We start from the raw sequence: 16,655 nt of genomic DNA, 5'->3' as shown, positions 1-16,655 counted from the left end.
TACATGGGTTCACTGAAAAAGCACAATGCCATTTTTTTGTTGCTCACTGCGGTTAAATTGTGCTATGTATGTGGCAGCCTCGCAATGCTACCGCTCCCACAGCATTTCTTGAGAGCAGGTAAGTTCATGAATCGCATTTATGCGTTGTGTGCTCTTGTCTCCATTGTCAGTCCTGAACAGATTTCAACATGAACATCGACCAACTAACCCGCAAATCCATCTTGCAGCAGGTAAGTACCTAACCTTCACAATAGTGTTACATTAATAAGGCGAAAGTCTTAAATGGCCAATTGCAATGGCTCATACCCCCCAAAATGCGTAGTCTGGTCCAATGGTACCAAAACTGTCATCATCAGCAATATCTCATACACCCCCTAAGCAAGCGAAAAACGCAATGGCTCATCCCTCTCGTAATGCAGAGGCTACAATCACTCAGAAAAGTGAAGCGTACAGTGCATACATTCACTGGAATCGCGCACACAAGGCACAGAAACACGGCATATAGTCGAGTCGTACAAAAAAAGACCACATGACCTTCTCAATGGCTCATAAACCGGTAAACAATGGCTCACGCCCCTGTAAGCAAGCAAACAATGCAATGGCTCATACCCTCACAAGGCTGAGGGTACAAGCACTCCGCAAACTGAAGCGAACAGTGCGTGAAATCATTGCAATCACCTGTACAGCACACAGAACAGCATACATTTCCATCTGCTGCTGAAAGGATGCAACAAAGTCGAAGAGAAACGTCGCTGGCGCGAGTCTGGATTGACCCCTCTATGAGGGCGTGCAAAGGTAAGCACGAACCTAAGCATCGAAAACGAACCCAAGAACCAATACTGGGAAAGCAGCAATGCGACGGTGCGGGACAGTGCATTACCAAGTGTGCAGCAGGCATTCGCCTTAACGTGTTACAGGAGTGCAACACACTGCTGAATTATTAATATAGAAATACACTTTTAAGTAATTTACAATGCATAAATTAACCCTGACCGATCTAAGAGCAAGCAGGTCACTAAATCTAGGTGACGTCTGGCAACCAAACCTCACAATTCTTTTCTTTTTTTTTGCATTCCAAGCAATCGTTTCTGTAATTTGAAAACTATGAAATGGTAGTGATTAGGAGCTGAATGGAAACAGGTATGACTACTCAGTGAATATGTGATGACCCACAGGGTTAATACGAGATCAGTTATTCAGGCATTGCAGACAAGGCTAGACAAAGGATATCCATCCAACTACACATCCCACACATAAATGCAAAGTACGGATCATTTTCATTTAAATTTAAGGTCACAAGGCTATGCAGTTCCCTATGTCGCAGCCTTTCCAGCATAGCTAGTTACACTCACTTATTCGTACAGCATCGGCATGCATCACAGCTTTGCGCACCTGCAACGATTCTTAAGGTCCTTTTTCACTCTTGTACCTCAAAACTTATTAGTTCAGGAAGCAAAAGATATTTTAAAAATGGAATGCCATGCATTCGTGTTCACTCAATGTAATTGCAAACACTGCAGTATTTTTATTTTTATTTACCATTCTATAGCCCTAACTGTCCTCATTGCGTATTTACTACTGACACTTGCTATAAAATCTCCTACTACACGATTTATGGGCATCTACCTGCACGTGCTTACATGTATCCGTTCGTGCCGATAATAAGCTTTCATTGGACATGCACAAGAGCTCGTGTGTATCTGATCCAAATCCCTTCTCTAGCGTCGTGCGCAATGCCAAAATAATGGATCACCCCAACCAACTCACTCAAACATTCAGTTAATACCGTATTTACTCGCATAATGATCACACTTTTTTGTTAAAAACAACAAAAAAAGAACGCAAATTCGGGGGTGCGATCACTACGCGGGTTAAATTTCCCTCAAAAAGAAAAAAAAAGTTTTTTCAATCCGCATTTGCGGGATGCAAATGCTGTTGTTGTTGACCACAACCATTATAAAGCCTGCACATAATAAAGGCAAGTATGGTTGTAGCTTTTTTTGTCATGGAAGCGCAGAAAGTGATGAAAGGAACGAAATGGGGCATCTGCTTAAGAATGTTTGGTGCATGCAGACCGCTAGGTTTGTCTTGTAGAGCATTCGACAGATGGTAAACGCAAGCATTATTAGCTAAACTTGGCACACAACATATCACTGCGGCAAGTTCAGGGTGCAATCATTCCACGGGAAATTAAAAAAAAATCAAATTTTGATGACAAAATTCAGGGGTGCGATCATTATGCAAGTAAATACGGTATGCGAATCCAGACCGATGGGCAGTTTAAATGAATCCAACTACAGAGGACTTCCATTATTTTGACTCAGTTTGATTCAATTTTTGGATTCATTTGATCCCGGCCAAAGGTGCCAGCAGGCACCCATGCATTTCTATGGGCCCAAACTTTTGTTATTTTTATAATAAAACGGGCCTTCGCCGGATAATTCGAACTTGACCAGTCGGCATGCACGCGCTTGACTCCTATGCTGACCCCAACAGCGACCGTTTAGTGTAAGCGTAAGTCTCGACAGAGCTTAGGGGACAGAGTATGCATTGAACGCATGCCCTCTCTCATTGAAAATGCCCATTGTTGGACCGCCCTGGGGAGATTTTCAAGCAATAACCGTAGCTCGCAATGTTTGATGATGGTATTTACACGAATTCAACAGATGCCTTTTCTTAAAACAAAACTTCGTCCAGAAATTGCCTGCTTGGTGCACATTGACAAGAAACCGAAGCCAAAACAAGTTTTCGCAATATTTGTATGTTTTGCCGCATAACGAGGACGTATTGCGGCGAAGCTGACTTTAGAAACCCAACCAGCAATGCTCAATAATTTTAAGGTGAAGGCCTTTCTAGGCCCATGGTGAAGTGTGTGTCAACAGACCTGACTGCAGGAGTGTCTGCCGAAGCATCAGCACGCCATACGAAGACAGATTAAATAATGAAAAATGATTGATAGTGGCAGTTAGTGAAAGTTAACATTATAATAGAGATTGGTAGAGGTTAATAATGACTAGTAATGACTAATAATGCCTACTAATGACTTGTAATGGCTACTGATTTCCTAAAAGATTTCCCCCTAAAGTTCCCGGCCTTTGCCAGAGCCACCACTGCCGAGAGAGCACAAAGCCAGACCACTCACCTCGTCGTCGTCCTCCTCTCGTTGCCGACCGACCTCGTAGAGACGACAGATGCTCTCCGAGCTGCTCATCGTGGCATCCCTGGTGCCCTGGTTCTGAGACAAAAATTACGGCGACAATATCATTTGGCCCAATCGTCGTAACGGTAGCAAATGGCACGGTGCAGAGAGACTCGAATGCTCTATACAGTCACAAAATGTGCAGATGACTATGAAACTTCGGGGCACGCGAACACTGCCAAGCTTGAATTTCCTCGAAACTTTGCTGCTCAGCCTGGAAATAAATGGGCGACGTAGTTACACTGTGGCGAAGTGTTTCTTGCACTGTCTTTAACTGAGGACACATGTGTTGGGCTAGATGGAATATTGTGTGCGCTGCTCAGGAGGTGGGAGCTCAGAATAGAGCTATCCCTGAAACATTATTATTGCTATGTACAGCGTGCACTTCAAACGCGGACAAAGAAGAGAGACGAAACGCCATTTCAAAGGTCAACATAATCAATAAATGCGGTGAGAGGTGCATAAGTCAGGCATCACTCACATTACACAAGGAAAAATGTTTTTTTCATAAGCGTCTAATCGTTAACCCTTTGAGGGTCGATCTCTTTCGCCATATGCAACCGCCCAGGGTCGATTTCTTTTATTGCAGATTCCAATTCTTCTTAGGGACTTATTTCGTAAAATATCTAATGTCGTTTTTCTAGGATGACCATAAAGTGAGAAAAAATATTTTGCGTTGGTATATACTCTTCATTCACGAATAACAACAATAAAAAGAGGAAATAAACTTATAAGAATGAAAAATTTGATGCATTTTTATAGACATAGTTCAAGGCCTTGAAAATGCGCACACGAGAATATTTCGCAGGGCTCAAATGTTCCTGCTCTTACACTAATAAATACAGCCACAGCGTAATCGAACTGCGTAGGTGCACGCACTCAAGAAAACTGTGTGGTTCTGTGCCCGTCGAAAAAGCACAATGCGTGAAAAACTTCCGCTAATCTTCATCGTATCGAGGCAATTAGCTTTCGCGAGTGTCAAAAAAAAAAGAAAGCAACGGAAACCCATGCACCGGGGCATCCTTCCTATGCGCACCCCTGTGAGCACTAAACGAGCGAGAAAGAGGCGGTCGTCCTTTGAGTGATTAGTAACGAGATAGCTGTCAGTTTTGCGAGCCCAAGAAGCCGAAACCACGCCCGGAACAAAACCCGAACCATTGCCCAATCGCACATACGCCAACATGCGAGTGGTAGTGTATAGACACGCAGAAGCAAACAAGCTCTAAAAGAAACTATGCAACGAAAACCGAGAGAGGGAGGCACGCGAAAAAATTCCCTGTATTCCCACATAGCGGCAGCACATGACAGAATAGCATAAGTTAGAAAACTGGCATGCTTACAGACGTACAGACAGCGCCGTAAATATACGGTATCGACCATTTTTGGACTTGTTCGCGGCGCTGCATATTTACGTCATTGACCCTCAATGGGTTACATTATGAACGGTCTTCCCACACAAACTGTCCTTCTGTGACGCGAGAGCACAGTGAACTTTCATCACTGTTTACCCACTAATTTGTGTGAAAGATACGATGGGTGCTGCTGTGCGGTGCATCGTGTGATTTGTCTTCTAAGTCCCACAGTGGATCACTGTGCAATGCAACTAAGGCTTTGCCATGTTCAATTGTGTTGGGGGCATTTACGTAGTGATCTTTGTCTAATAACTTTGGTGGATGTTATGAACGACGATGCTGTTCTCGCCGAAAGGGTTAAATACGTCAACACTCACCCTTTCACCTTATTTTGTGACAGCAGTTCGAAGTAACGATGAATAAAGCCTTGCGGGCACCCGCTTTTCTGCATCGCTCCCAGTTCTTATACAGCGGAACCCCGTTCATACGTTTTTCACCGGACCGGGGAAAAAAAACGTAACAGCCGGGAAAATGCAACAGTGAGGAAAGCTCCGAAAACGAATGAAAAAAGTGCAGCTTCAACTATAGACTATTTATTTCCACAGAGCGCACTTAGGACTTAAAAAAGTCTACATGGTGGCTTGCCATTTCTTTCACTCGCTAGAAATTGCCACACATTTCTCAATAGCCTGGAAGGCCGCATTGCTGTCAGCGTCGCTTTTAGGTGCGACGTACCTGCGGAGGAGGTCCAGAGCCGCGACGGCTTCTCCAAAGCTAGTATTTGGCAACTCCCCGGCGTCATGCGGCTCGTGCTCCTCGTCGTCACCACGCCACGGCAATGGCAACAGACGAAGGAATATCCGCGGGAAATTTTGCCCTCTTTGGCGTAATCATGCTAACGTGCTAAAGATTGTTTAGTATTGATGCAGAGCGCGCGTGTCCGAGAAGCCCGGTTGCGCGTCGCGCGGCATGGTTTCGCGAGAAATGTAAACAAGAGAGGAGAGCTGGCCCGATAGCAGGGCAACGCCATGAGCAACGCCAACTTCCGGCTTCACTTTAGCTTCACACAGAGTGACGTCAAGGCCTCTCCCGAGTTTCCTTCCTCCGTGAGTAGGCCCGTCCAAAAACCATGCGGTGACCGTAATGATGATAGTGAGAGCATTTTTTATGAATGGCCACTTAGTGGCGGCCTCTCGAACTGACGTGCGGCTTCTCGCAGCCAGTTCTATAGCCAAGCCCGGCCAAAACTCGTCAAAAGCCAAAATGGCGGTTGGAGCGCGTTGCCTACTTTAAGGCACGTTTATAGTCCGACGTTATTGGCGCGCGGGCGAGCGTCATTCGTGGTCAGTCACGCTACGTCGGTTGCGCTGCGCCAGCCGAGATGCCATCCCCTCTATACTTCAACGCGCGCGGCTTCAGCTGCTATCTTCGGAGCATGCGCAGAACGTTCGCTAAGTCGCGCGTCGTCCACAAATCCGTCTGCGGAGTTGCATTGGCGCCTTTTTCTTCGCGCGCAATGCATTGTAGTGCGAGAGTTCCGCCGACTCCGACGCGCGAATGGCTCAGGAGCCACATCGGCGCCGGGCCCGTCGGGGCGCGTCGGAAGCCGCCGGTGCGCCCAACTATAGAGGGGTCGTTTTCGCCGACGTGACGTAGTGTGCGTGCGCGCGGGGGCGTTACGTCGAACTATAAACGGCCCTTAAGCACAGGCGGGTTCGGTGTGCTAAGTTGCGATGTATCATGCGGGAACGTTTTCAAAGCTACTACGTAACAGCGGGGTTCCTTATACATTGGATCCTATGGAAGCTATGCCGGGACCAGATGAAAACGATGTAGCAGCCGGGAAACGCAGCAGTGAGGAACGCAAGCGGGGTTCTACTGTAGTCATAATTCCTGTTTGTATAGTAATTTTTATAGTAAGCAGTTTTTTTCTTTTTGTGAGAGACCGAAAGTCCCTACACACTATTCGTGGTCGCATTATTTACATGCAAATACAGCAATTACTCTCTATTTTAGTACACAACATTACTGAGCTGGTTAACACAGCGTGCCCAAGCTATGTGTTTAGCATCCCGAAACTCTTCCTGGTCACATGTTCAAGCCAGAGCTAGCGTGATGAACTTCACTGTGTATGTTCTAAAGTTCCTATATCCTCAGAAAAATTGATGCTACTCATCCATCCCGCCTAGAACTTCTTAATGTAACAGTGACAACAACTGAAACGCAAGTCACAAATGCTACACAGACATTAAAAAAACGTACATCAAACATCTCCAATTGACACCTGAACTTTTACAGTGCATAATCGCTCATTAATTTTTAAATATTACAATCTTGAAAGCAGTGCTCAAGCTTTTTCTTCGTAATTATCTCGTTAAGGTTTACTTTAAGTTTTGTACTAAGACCCCAGCATGGGTATATCAGCCTGACATCACAAGTTTCTAAGATTCTTTATTTTTGTTTGTTTGTTATTCGGGCTGTTGTTACCCACTAAGAGTTTACAATGTGGCCTGTTTTCCTCGATGAAAAATTAATAAAGCTCAAGCAGACGTTATCAAAATCCCTAACATCATGCCGAGCCAGTGCAGGTACTTCCGAAACGGCACGCAGAGTTTTTCATATTTTTGCATCTTTTCTGGCTTGCCAAACCTGCCATTACACAAAGTGCAGATTCCTTCTAGCATTGTAGAAACATGTAACTTAATGTCCAAATTGTTTTTCTGTTCAGTGCCCCTTTAAACAGCCTGTACTCTAACTTAGCACGGCTGTTTTACATCTTTTAAGACATTCGCATTGCTTACCTCCACAACAGCTAGGAAATAATCTGACTCATCAGGCTTGAGATCGTAGATGTTGCGCTTGATGTCGATTGTTGCTGGAAAACAAAAAGACATTGCAATGAAATCTCTTGGTGAAAAAGGTCAAAAGGGGCAAAGAGGTTCCTACAAGTACTGTGTTATGTAACACGAACCTAAGGTGCACCTCTTTTCCAAGAAAACTGCCTGTGCACTACAATAATATACAAAACCAAGACTCCACTGGCGGCGATGGCAACAGCCCACCGTCAGAGCCACCAGAAGCAGCATAATAGCCATTACACGATGGTGACATAACAAGTTTCCACAAAAGGCGCTGTGGGGTGATTCTGTTTTCGACTATGATTGGAGCAGTATTCTTGGTAAATCCTTTTGGAGAAACTATAACTTTTACTAGATTTCCCGTGACTCGGCACCAGTTGCATCGGCATGTGCTGCTGCCGTCATTTCTGGCGATGCACCAACCTCACCATCTTCGTGCAGCACCAGGAACTTTCTTGGTCACATACTTGAAAAAGTCAGACGCAGAGTCATGTAAAGTCATGTGAAAGTGATTGTATAGTATCACTAAAAGTGATCACTTCAGAATACCACCCTGGTATGGTTGGTATCTGTGGCGAATGAAGTGCAAGTTGCGACAACAACACGCCACATCCTAATGAATGCTCAGTTAAAAAAAAAGAAAAAAAGATTCCCTTCTGTGAAGTTAAATTCTGCATGTCTAGCTTTTCCTGGCCACTAAACATGGAGGGCAAGCTATATTTTTCTGTTATAAACTGGACTTATGTTACATTCAAGTGCATTCTTATTTTCTTAGTTTAAATCCACGGGAACTGGGTATGCATTTCATTCAACGACGCATTAGAATCGTGCAAGTATGGTAATATCAGAGGGTATAATGTCATCCTTAGTCATCCTGTCACGTGCATACGCCACTGAAATGTTTACTTTGCACCTTGTTTCAAAATAATGTACTGCCGTATTTTCCCATGTATTACCAGCATTGTAAGATAGGTAACCAGAGGTTCACTTGAATACTGTCTCGCAGAAAGGCTGAGTGCACATTGCATCACGGCATCATGCCCAATGCATCCCGCCACAGTGCACTTTAACAATGGCCTTCAAATAATTCGTACTGGACTGTTTATGCAAATATTAAAGCTTTGTTGGATATAGCTATTTGTATGAGCAATATGCATAACTATTCTTTCTCTTTTCCAGGGGTATTCATTGGGTTCTTTTGCAAATGCTCCAGTGTTTATGGTACAGCCGACTTCTATGAATTAGAACCTAATGGGACCAATGACATTTATCGAATTATCCGGCAGGTCGAATTAAACAAGATGCAGAAAAAACAACACCGAAACACACTGCTAATTCATTTGGCAGTATTTGCCCGATTCCAATGGGCCTTAAAATCATACGCACGTCCACTTTCTAGGGGTCTAATGCAAGAATGACATTAAAGCCCCCTAAGCGAAGTAGAAATCCAATGTGCACCCGATATTTTAGCAAGAAGAGTTGTTGCTTAATGGTGATCGGTTTTCTAAGGTCGGCTTCGCTACATGCAAATTTTTAGTAAGCTTCGCCGCAATAATTTTGTGTTATGCGATAAAGTATAAGAACACTGCGAAGGAGGTTTTGGTTTCGTATCTGATTGCAATGTGCAGGCAATTGATTCAAATTTCTTAGAGACCCTCACCAGGTCTGGTCCTTTGAGCTGACGAGCGCAGAGCATAAATTGCATGATAACAAAACATTACATCGCTATGTGCTGCAGAGAGACCTGAAATTTCCAACTGAACGCCATTTTCCCTTCTCCTCACGGCCACCGCTCTCCAAGCTGGAGGATGACATACTCGTGCTAGTGCGCCTACGTACACACAATTTTGCACTGTGACGTTGCTCGTGGTGACACGAGTTCGAGAAGTACTCAAGGCAATATCTGTTATTCATGTAATATGTTGATTGAATAGATGAAATAACGCTTACAGAAAGTATAAAATACACAAACCGAATGTCTGCACGCTTTTGTTTTACTTCGCACCGCAGCAAGAGAGATGTACTAGCGTTTCATCTTTTTGTTCCCACGGTCGTGCAGTTGTGCGTGCAGGCATTGAAACTATATAATTTTGTACCGTGTTTCAGCGCGGGATCATGCTCTGTGATCCGCTTGTGTCTGCCTCAGTGTTCGTGTAGCACAGACTTACACTGCTAGTCAGGTGTCCTCGTGCACAGTGTGCAAAATCGTGCACTGCGTGACACGAGACAATCGCAATGGCTTGCGCGCGACGCCGTCAGTGGAAGTGTGTAGTGCCGCAAAAAAAAAAAAGCGAGGAGAAAAAGAAAGAAAAAAAAAGAAGGCGGAGCCCGTGACGTATGTGTCACGTGATCCTCGAGGTCCAGCATGGGAGCACGCAGGGAAGCAATTTCGCTTGCGGAGGCTAGACGAAGCACTAGTGTGTGTCTTGCTTTGCTGTGAAGCTCACCTCCTGAACTCACTGGTTCGCGGCACTGGAATATTTCTATCTTGGCTATTAATGAGCAGATTCGAAATTTTTTTTGCGGTAGGGCACTTTCGAGAGGGCACATAGCAATTGGCAGCATTTAAAAAAATTTGTTATGGGGCCTGGTGAGGGGCTCTTAAAAAAATAAAAATAAAGTCTGTTAGAACCGGGTAAATACTGTAATTAGACACTGAGCTACTGTAATTGCTTGGAAAACTTCTCAGTGTGGATCGAAAATAGGCTTTTTCGATGAGATATGACTTTTGTTCAACACATTCACTGTCCATTAAACTCTGCCGAGACAGATGTCACTTAAGAGGAAGCTTTAGCTCGAATGCTCCTATCTAAATACATGTAAAAGGAGATTTCGTTTTTTTCGGCAACCACTGCACCAAATTTAACGAGGTTTGTTGCATTTAAAATAAAAACAAACTCTAGCGACTGCTGGTTTCGAATTTTTGAGTTAGGTGGCCAATGCTTTATTAAAAAATTGGCAAAATTCCAAAGTTTCCATAAAATGAAACTATCAAGTTTACAAGAATGTACCTCAACAAAGAAAAAGGATAATACAATTCTGTGAATTGCATCTAATGGCACATCTAAAGTGGACAAAATTGTCATGTTACACATGAATACAAAAGAATTTAGTAATATGGAAATACAGCTTTTGCAGAACTCTTGTAACCAACGTAACAAATTCACGTAAGAGGTAATATGACATATAGAATTTGTCCGCTTTGAATGATCTAATGGATGCCATTTACAAAACGACGATATATATTCTTGATGCAGAGCTATGAATTTGCAAACGTCGTCCTTCTATTTTTTTCAAACGGTCGAATATTTGAAAATCGTATTAACAAAACTCAGGCATTAAATCGAAATTCCGCTTCTAACAGTCACTAGAATTCAACGTTATCTTTCAAATGCAACAAATTTCATTAAAATTGGTCCAGGGGTTATCTCAGAAAAACGTTTTTGCATTTTACATGTATTTGAATAGGCCGCGTCAGAGTTGGGCCCGAGCTAAAGCTTCCTCTTAAGGGGTCGCTGTTGGAGTCAGTGTAGGGGTCAGGCATTGGTGAAGTTAAAATTATTTGGCGAAGGCAAATTTTAGGATCGAAATAAAGAAAGTCTCGTCCCACGGAAATACATGGGCACCAGCCAGGACGTTAGGCCGACACCGAACTAAGCGAAAGATCGAGTTAACTGGTGTCAAATTACCAAAACTCTACTGTAATCATGCTTATACTTCGAAACTTATATTTAAGATTTTGCATAATTGGGAATTATGCCAGACTAGCGATTAATCTAATAAGCTAACCTCGTAAAATACTCAGAGCAACTAGTGGTGACCTATACAATATTCAATCACCTATGATGCGCTACTTAGCCAAGACCTAATTTTACATTCCAAGCATGTTTGCACAGAAATTGCGAAGTTCGCGTGTTCGCAATGGCAACACCAAAAACAATGACACTGTCTATGCTTTATTTCCTTGTACCATAGTGGCCAAACGACAATTGAAATTTTGCCTGACACCACAATATAGGACAAATGTAAAGTTTTCTTTTTTTGAAAAGGATTAGTGGAAAACGACCTATATTCTGGTTACCATGGGATTCATTACTGCTTCTGTAGCTTTTATATAGTGGCACACGTGCCTGAACCTGCTCTTGCCCAGGCGTAGAAAAACATTGCGACCACTAAACAAACTCAAGAGGCTCACCTATGGAGGAGTAGTCCGACGCATGGAAGGTTCTGAATGAAGAGCTGAAAAGTCGTGCCGAGTCGTCATCGTCCTCAGTGAGCACAGCGCCATACAACACATCGCCGGCACCGTTGAAGGTCACCTGGCACTGGTCTAGAGCCGGCACCGTGTGCAGGAGCCGGAAAGTCCGCAAGTCCCAGACTTCAGAGTTCGAAATCACCTAGTGTGGGAATTGAGCACATTTTCATTTTGCACGACGATGTAGACAAACACACATAAAAATATTACTGGCATTTCAGAGTACCCTCAAAGGCCATCTTTCCTGGTTATTGCATAAGAGGGGGCCATAGATTCAACAAAATGCTGTATACAGTAGACCCCACCTGTAGTGAAAGCAACCTATCGGATGTAACAATGAGCTATGTGAACTTATGCCTATGGTCAATGGTAAGATAAGCTGCTTAAGGCAATGTTCCCATGGTGTTATTGCTTTTAACGATCATGTCTGGCTGCTGGGTGTCTGGAAAATCCTGGAAAAGTAAAAGAAAAATGCAAGCCACACCCACCTGCACGTGGCAAGCTTGCACCTCACCGTGCCATGCCTTCCACACTTCCGAAACACAAGTGGCAGGGGTGGAAGGAAGGCAGGTGTACTAGCGCGGCCTGGCGGAGTGCACACAGGCAAGTGTGGCAAACTCAAGACTTTTCTTGTTTCTTTTCCAGCTACTCGCGTCTCTGCAGACACCCAGTACCTATATTTATTGAAGCATTGTAGTGAATGGTTTATTTTACCATAGAACACAAATGCTCACGGGTGTGGAAGTTATAAGTGAGCTTGATCGTGCTTTTCTTTTTTGCACAAGCCGGCTATAACACTACTTTATTATAGAGTCAAATCTCGTTAATTCAAACACACAATTTGAACTTTCAGTTTATTCAAACTAATGCTGTGGTCCCATCAAAGTTATGTGTATTCCAATGGATGAAAATGTCCGGCAATTCGAACGCACAAGCATTTGCGATGGTTAATTCGAACATGCTGCACTCCAACAATGCTGTATGCAGCACACCAAATCACGCAGCAGCGCCTCCAACTAGCAGATCCGCTCGCAGCTGCAGCCACACTGAAGCAGCAACGCTAGGCCTAGCTACTTCAACATTCCTTACCAAGCTTCTTGCTGTACGGTGCCGTTTTTTCATTGAAACAATTTGTTAGCAATGGCGCTGACTCCGCCTTTGTAATCCTCGCCAGTAGTTTCGGAGCACGGAAAGTATGGCGCGTTGCATAATGCCGGTTCTCGAATGTCAGCTTCGCCCCGATACAGAAATGTTACGCGGCAAAGCATACCAAAAGTTAGAAAGGGCAATTGTCACGGGACATGGTATGTTTCCTTTATTTACACATGCGTTCACATGCCGTCTCCTATCACAGTACGAGCATCAATACGCCTGGGAGGTGTACGGACAGGCCTGTAGAGCTATTTCGGACAAGCCTTTGGCAAGTTGGGTCCTTGGGGGCAGTAAAAGGCAGGCAATAACTTTTCGCACTGCCTGATTTTCCGGGCGTTTTCTCAGCCCTTATTGTGTCTGAAAAACCAGACGTTGGCTGTAATTTGTAAATATGTGTGAATAAACCTTCTGGAACTTCCCACTCATGTGTTAGCTCAGCGCACATACACCACTGCAGGTAAGTCCTCCATTCAATTCGCTTCCTTTAATTTTGAACTTCTTATAATTTGAACAAATTTTCAGGCCCCTTCGAGAATGATCGAGATTCGACTGTAGCACTGGCATTTCATTGGCACTGGAGTATTATCATAAGTGGGTTTGACTGTAGAAACCTATTCAAAGGCAAGGCACTACATCAAACAAACAGGGGCAAAAAGTAATCTTCATGTTAATCAACAGTGCCATACTGGTTAAAGTGAAACAAGCAACAAACACACAAGTAAGCGTAAAAAAATTCTAATAAATGCAATAGAACATGTTTCCTTAAAGTTTCCTTGAAGAAGAATTACCATTTTCTCAATGTTTCCATGTGAAGTAGCATGGGCAACCTGACTGACAAACCACTAAATTAGAAGCACAGTGTCTTAACAAAGCAGAAACACACATTTGCCATCAAACCAATGTACTGTAAACTTCTGTAGCTTGCTGTCCGTGTATGTTCTGCTTTTCAATGTCACACTTTTCGAAGTCCTTACAGTCACCAACCAATAATTTGGACACACTTCACTCTTAAAAAAGTTTGCAGCCTTTGCAAATTACCTGGTCCGGCAACAATATTCGTCATCTGTTTTGCGCACGTTTCCTTTCTTTAACGTTACAGGCCTTTCTTTAACGTTACAGGCCTCCCTACTTCCACTCCAGTCTAGTCAATCCAGTAGTCACTGACTGTGCCCAAACCACAGGACAAGCGAAATTACTAAGTCATAATGGGTGCATGTGCGATTTGCGCGATTTGTCGTGCAAGTTCCATTCTGCTCTTATCAATCACCGTTCATGGCCGGCCGATCCCATTGATAACGTGGATGGAGCGCTGCTCTAGCCACTGACGAAGTGTGAAAAGCGTGAAAAGCAATAGCACAAATGGCATCGCGCGAGTATTGCAACCACAGACTGTCTAGGCCAAAGGCAAGCGTGTGTGTGTGTGTGTGTAGCAACACGTTGTCAAACTTGTCGTATTCTCAGACGTTCACTTTCGAAGATACTATCCTCATGACTAGCGCCAGATGCCTCAAGAGGCGGCAGAGTTTCCATACCGTGATAAGATAGCGTGCTTGGCACTGTGCAAAGGATGCCGTTACTCATAGATGCTGATGTGACTTGCGCTAGTCTTGCGAAATTAAAATTATCCGAAAATGTGAGAATATGAGAATATGGCGCACCACTTTTGGTTACCTGAGGAATAAAGTCCCTTATTTTCTGGCAAATCGAGCATTTGGACTCCCGATCATTCGGATGTTTGATGATACCCGTCGAGTCCAAATTATCGGTCGGCAATCGTACAGTCGAACTTCGATATAACCCGAATATGCAAAGTGAATTAAAAATTTTTCTCGGCAGTATCAGCATGTAACAAACATATGGTTTTAATTAATGTCAGATATAGTGAAGGTATTTTAATGTTGCCCGAGATTTTGTTTTTATCAAGGTTCAATTGTATAGTGCCATGCTGCAGCCTCCCGTTTGGGGTGCTGGGACAAAGTCACGCCACCACACTAAGCAGCTTTTATCTTGCCGTATCTACCACTTGCAAACAGAAATGTACCAATGCAGCAAACGCATGAAACTCGGACGGCAAACTCTTAACACTTTTGTGACAGCTCACACTTAACACCGAGAAAACAAAGTATACTTTCTTTCACTCAAGAAGAAAGAATATTAGCTGTAATAATTTATTTTTAACCTTAAACGGTACGTATTTGCTTAATGTCCCTCCCACCAAGTACTTGGGTGTAGTCTTTGAATCAGACATGCATTGGAAGCAACAAATTAAATATGTTTGTTCTAAATTAGCTTATGGCTGTCATATTTTATTAAGGGCGAGGGAATGCTTTCGCGCACCGATTTTACGCATATTGTACTTCGCGTTTGTCCATAGTCGTTTATGTTACTGCCTAGAGACATGGGGCAGTACTTATAAAACATATTTAGAATCAATTTTAGGCTTGCAGAAATGTGTCGTTCGTTCCATAACCTTCGCAAAGACAACCGAGCCTAGTCGACCACTCTTTCAAGAACTGCGAATATTACCGGTATCAGTTGCATACAAACTAAAGATAGCTCAAATAATAAAAACAGTAATAAGAACTAATGATCCATTTTCTGTTACACTGTTTAGATCGCCGCTGAGACAAACAAGAGCTGCCGCTAATAATAGATTCAACCTAGCGCCTTGTCATAACACTTAAGGTCAAAGGCTATTAGAGTACAATGGTGCTCAGATATGGAATGAGATTCCCGATGACATCAAACGCAAACATAATTTTTCGGCCTTATTGAAAAACATTTTTCTTGTCTGTCCAGAACTGTGGAACTAAATACCTTTGTGTTTGGTTTTGTACATTCATAAGCCTATTTTTTCTTGTTTTTCAGAATATGTACGCATTTTACATATTTGCAATACCGTTAGTGTAGTATCTCAGGTCTTTTTGTACATGTGGTTTGAATGTCTGCCATTCCTTTAATGACTATCATGTATTTGGACCTTTCACTAGCCGAGCTGGCTATGGGTCCAATCATGTTTTGTTGCATTGGTTTCATAAAATAAAATGATGTTGAGGATGAAAAAAATAAAGGAACAATCGAGGAGCCAATCACATGCAAGCCTAGGCACCTCAAGTCCATTGGGGTGGAAGACACCGTTGACGTGGGGGTTGAACTTGTCAAACTTGTGCAGGGGCGACACCGAGCGCACGTCCCAGAGCACGCCATCTGAGAGCACCAGCTCGTCGGTTGGGTTGAAGGTGGCCCGGTTGCGAGTGTAATGGTTCGACAGGTCGGCGTCACGCAGCGTCGAGAGCAGGGCCCCCGTGGACGTGTCGTAGATGTGGGCCGTCTCGTGCCTCGTGCCCAGCACCCGGTCCAGCGACTGCTTGCCGAACTCCACATAGTAGTCGTCGTCAAACGTAAGCCTGCGGCAAACACAGTGAGGAACCTGAGCACAAGCTCACCACCGAAGCCAAACAATTTAGTTTTCAATCGCGTCACTAATGAGAAGCAGCAAAAATCTCAGAACACACAACGATTCCTGCCACTCGGTTGTTCACTGCCCCAAACCAACTGATTCTAGTGACAACACCGCTGGAATTCCCCTCAAATGACTGACAAGGAGCGAAAAGAAAGATAATTGCAGTATAATTGTTGGACCATTCAAACCCTGGTACGGTCAGTGACTCACTTCTGGTCGAAGACATCTGTGAAGCTCCACAACGATGACAGTGGTCTCCGCCACGCAGATGAGGTGAGCAAGAATTTCCCGTCCTGCAAAACGAAGACGCGTCACACTGTTGAGAACTGCCGTAATCAGTGGCAACTGTGGGGAATGTCAACCCTACAGGATGAAC

The 16,655-nt window shown here is 43.8% G+C and overlaps 1 protein-coding gene across 3 annotated transcripts in view; it reads right to left on the bottom strand.

Moving 5' to 3' along the window:
- Window positions 1-16,655, bottom strand: part of LOC135913679 (uncharacterized) — a 40,468-nt gene that overhangs the window by 4,701 nt on the left and 19,112 nt on the right. For all 3 annotated transcript variants that reach the window (XM_065446270.2, XM_070541127.1, XM_070541128.1), the window contains exons 6-10: window positions 16,490-16,572; window positions 15,926-16,223; window positions 11,605-11,806; window positions 7,353-7,426; window positions 3,143-3,235 (exon numbers count right to left, since the gene is read on the bottom strand). In XM_065446270.2, coding sequence (XP_065302342.2) covers window positions 3,143-3,235; window positions 7,353-7,426; window positions 11,605-11,806; window positions 15,926-16,223; window positions 16,490-16,572 — 750 coding nt within the window. The remainder of the gene's footprint in view (window positions 1-3,142; window positions 3,236-7,352; window positions 7,427-11,604; window positions 11,807-15,925; window positions 16,224-16,489; window positions 16,573-16,655) is intronic.

The sequence above is a fragment of the Dermacentor albipictus genome, chromosome 6 (assembly GCF_038994185.2).
Source record: "Dermacentor albipictus isolate Rhodes 1998 colony chromosome 6, USDA_Dalb.pri_finalv2, whole genome shotgun sequence".
Lineage (NCBI taxonomy): Eukaryota > Metazoa > Arthropoda > Arachnida > Ixodida > Ixodidae > Dermacentor > Dermacentor albipictus.
This window is presented reverse-complemented; position numbering and strand designations above follow the sequence as displayed.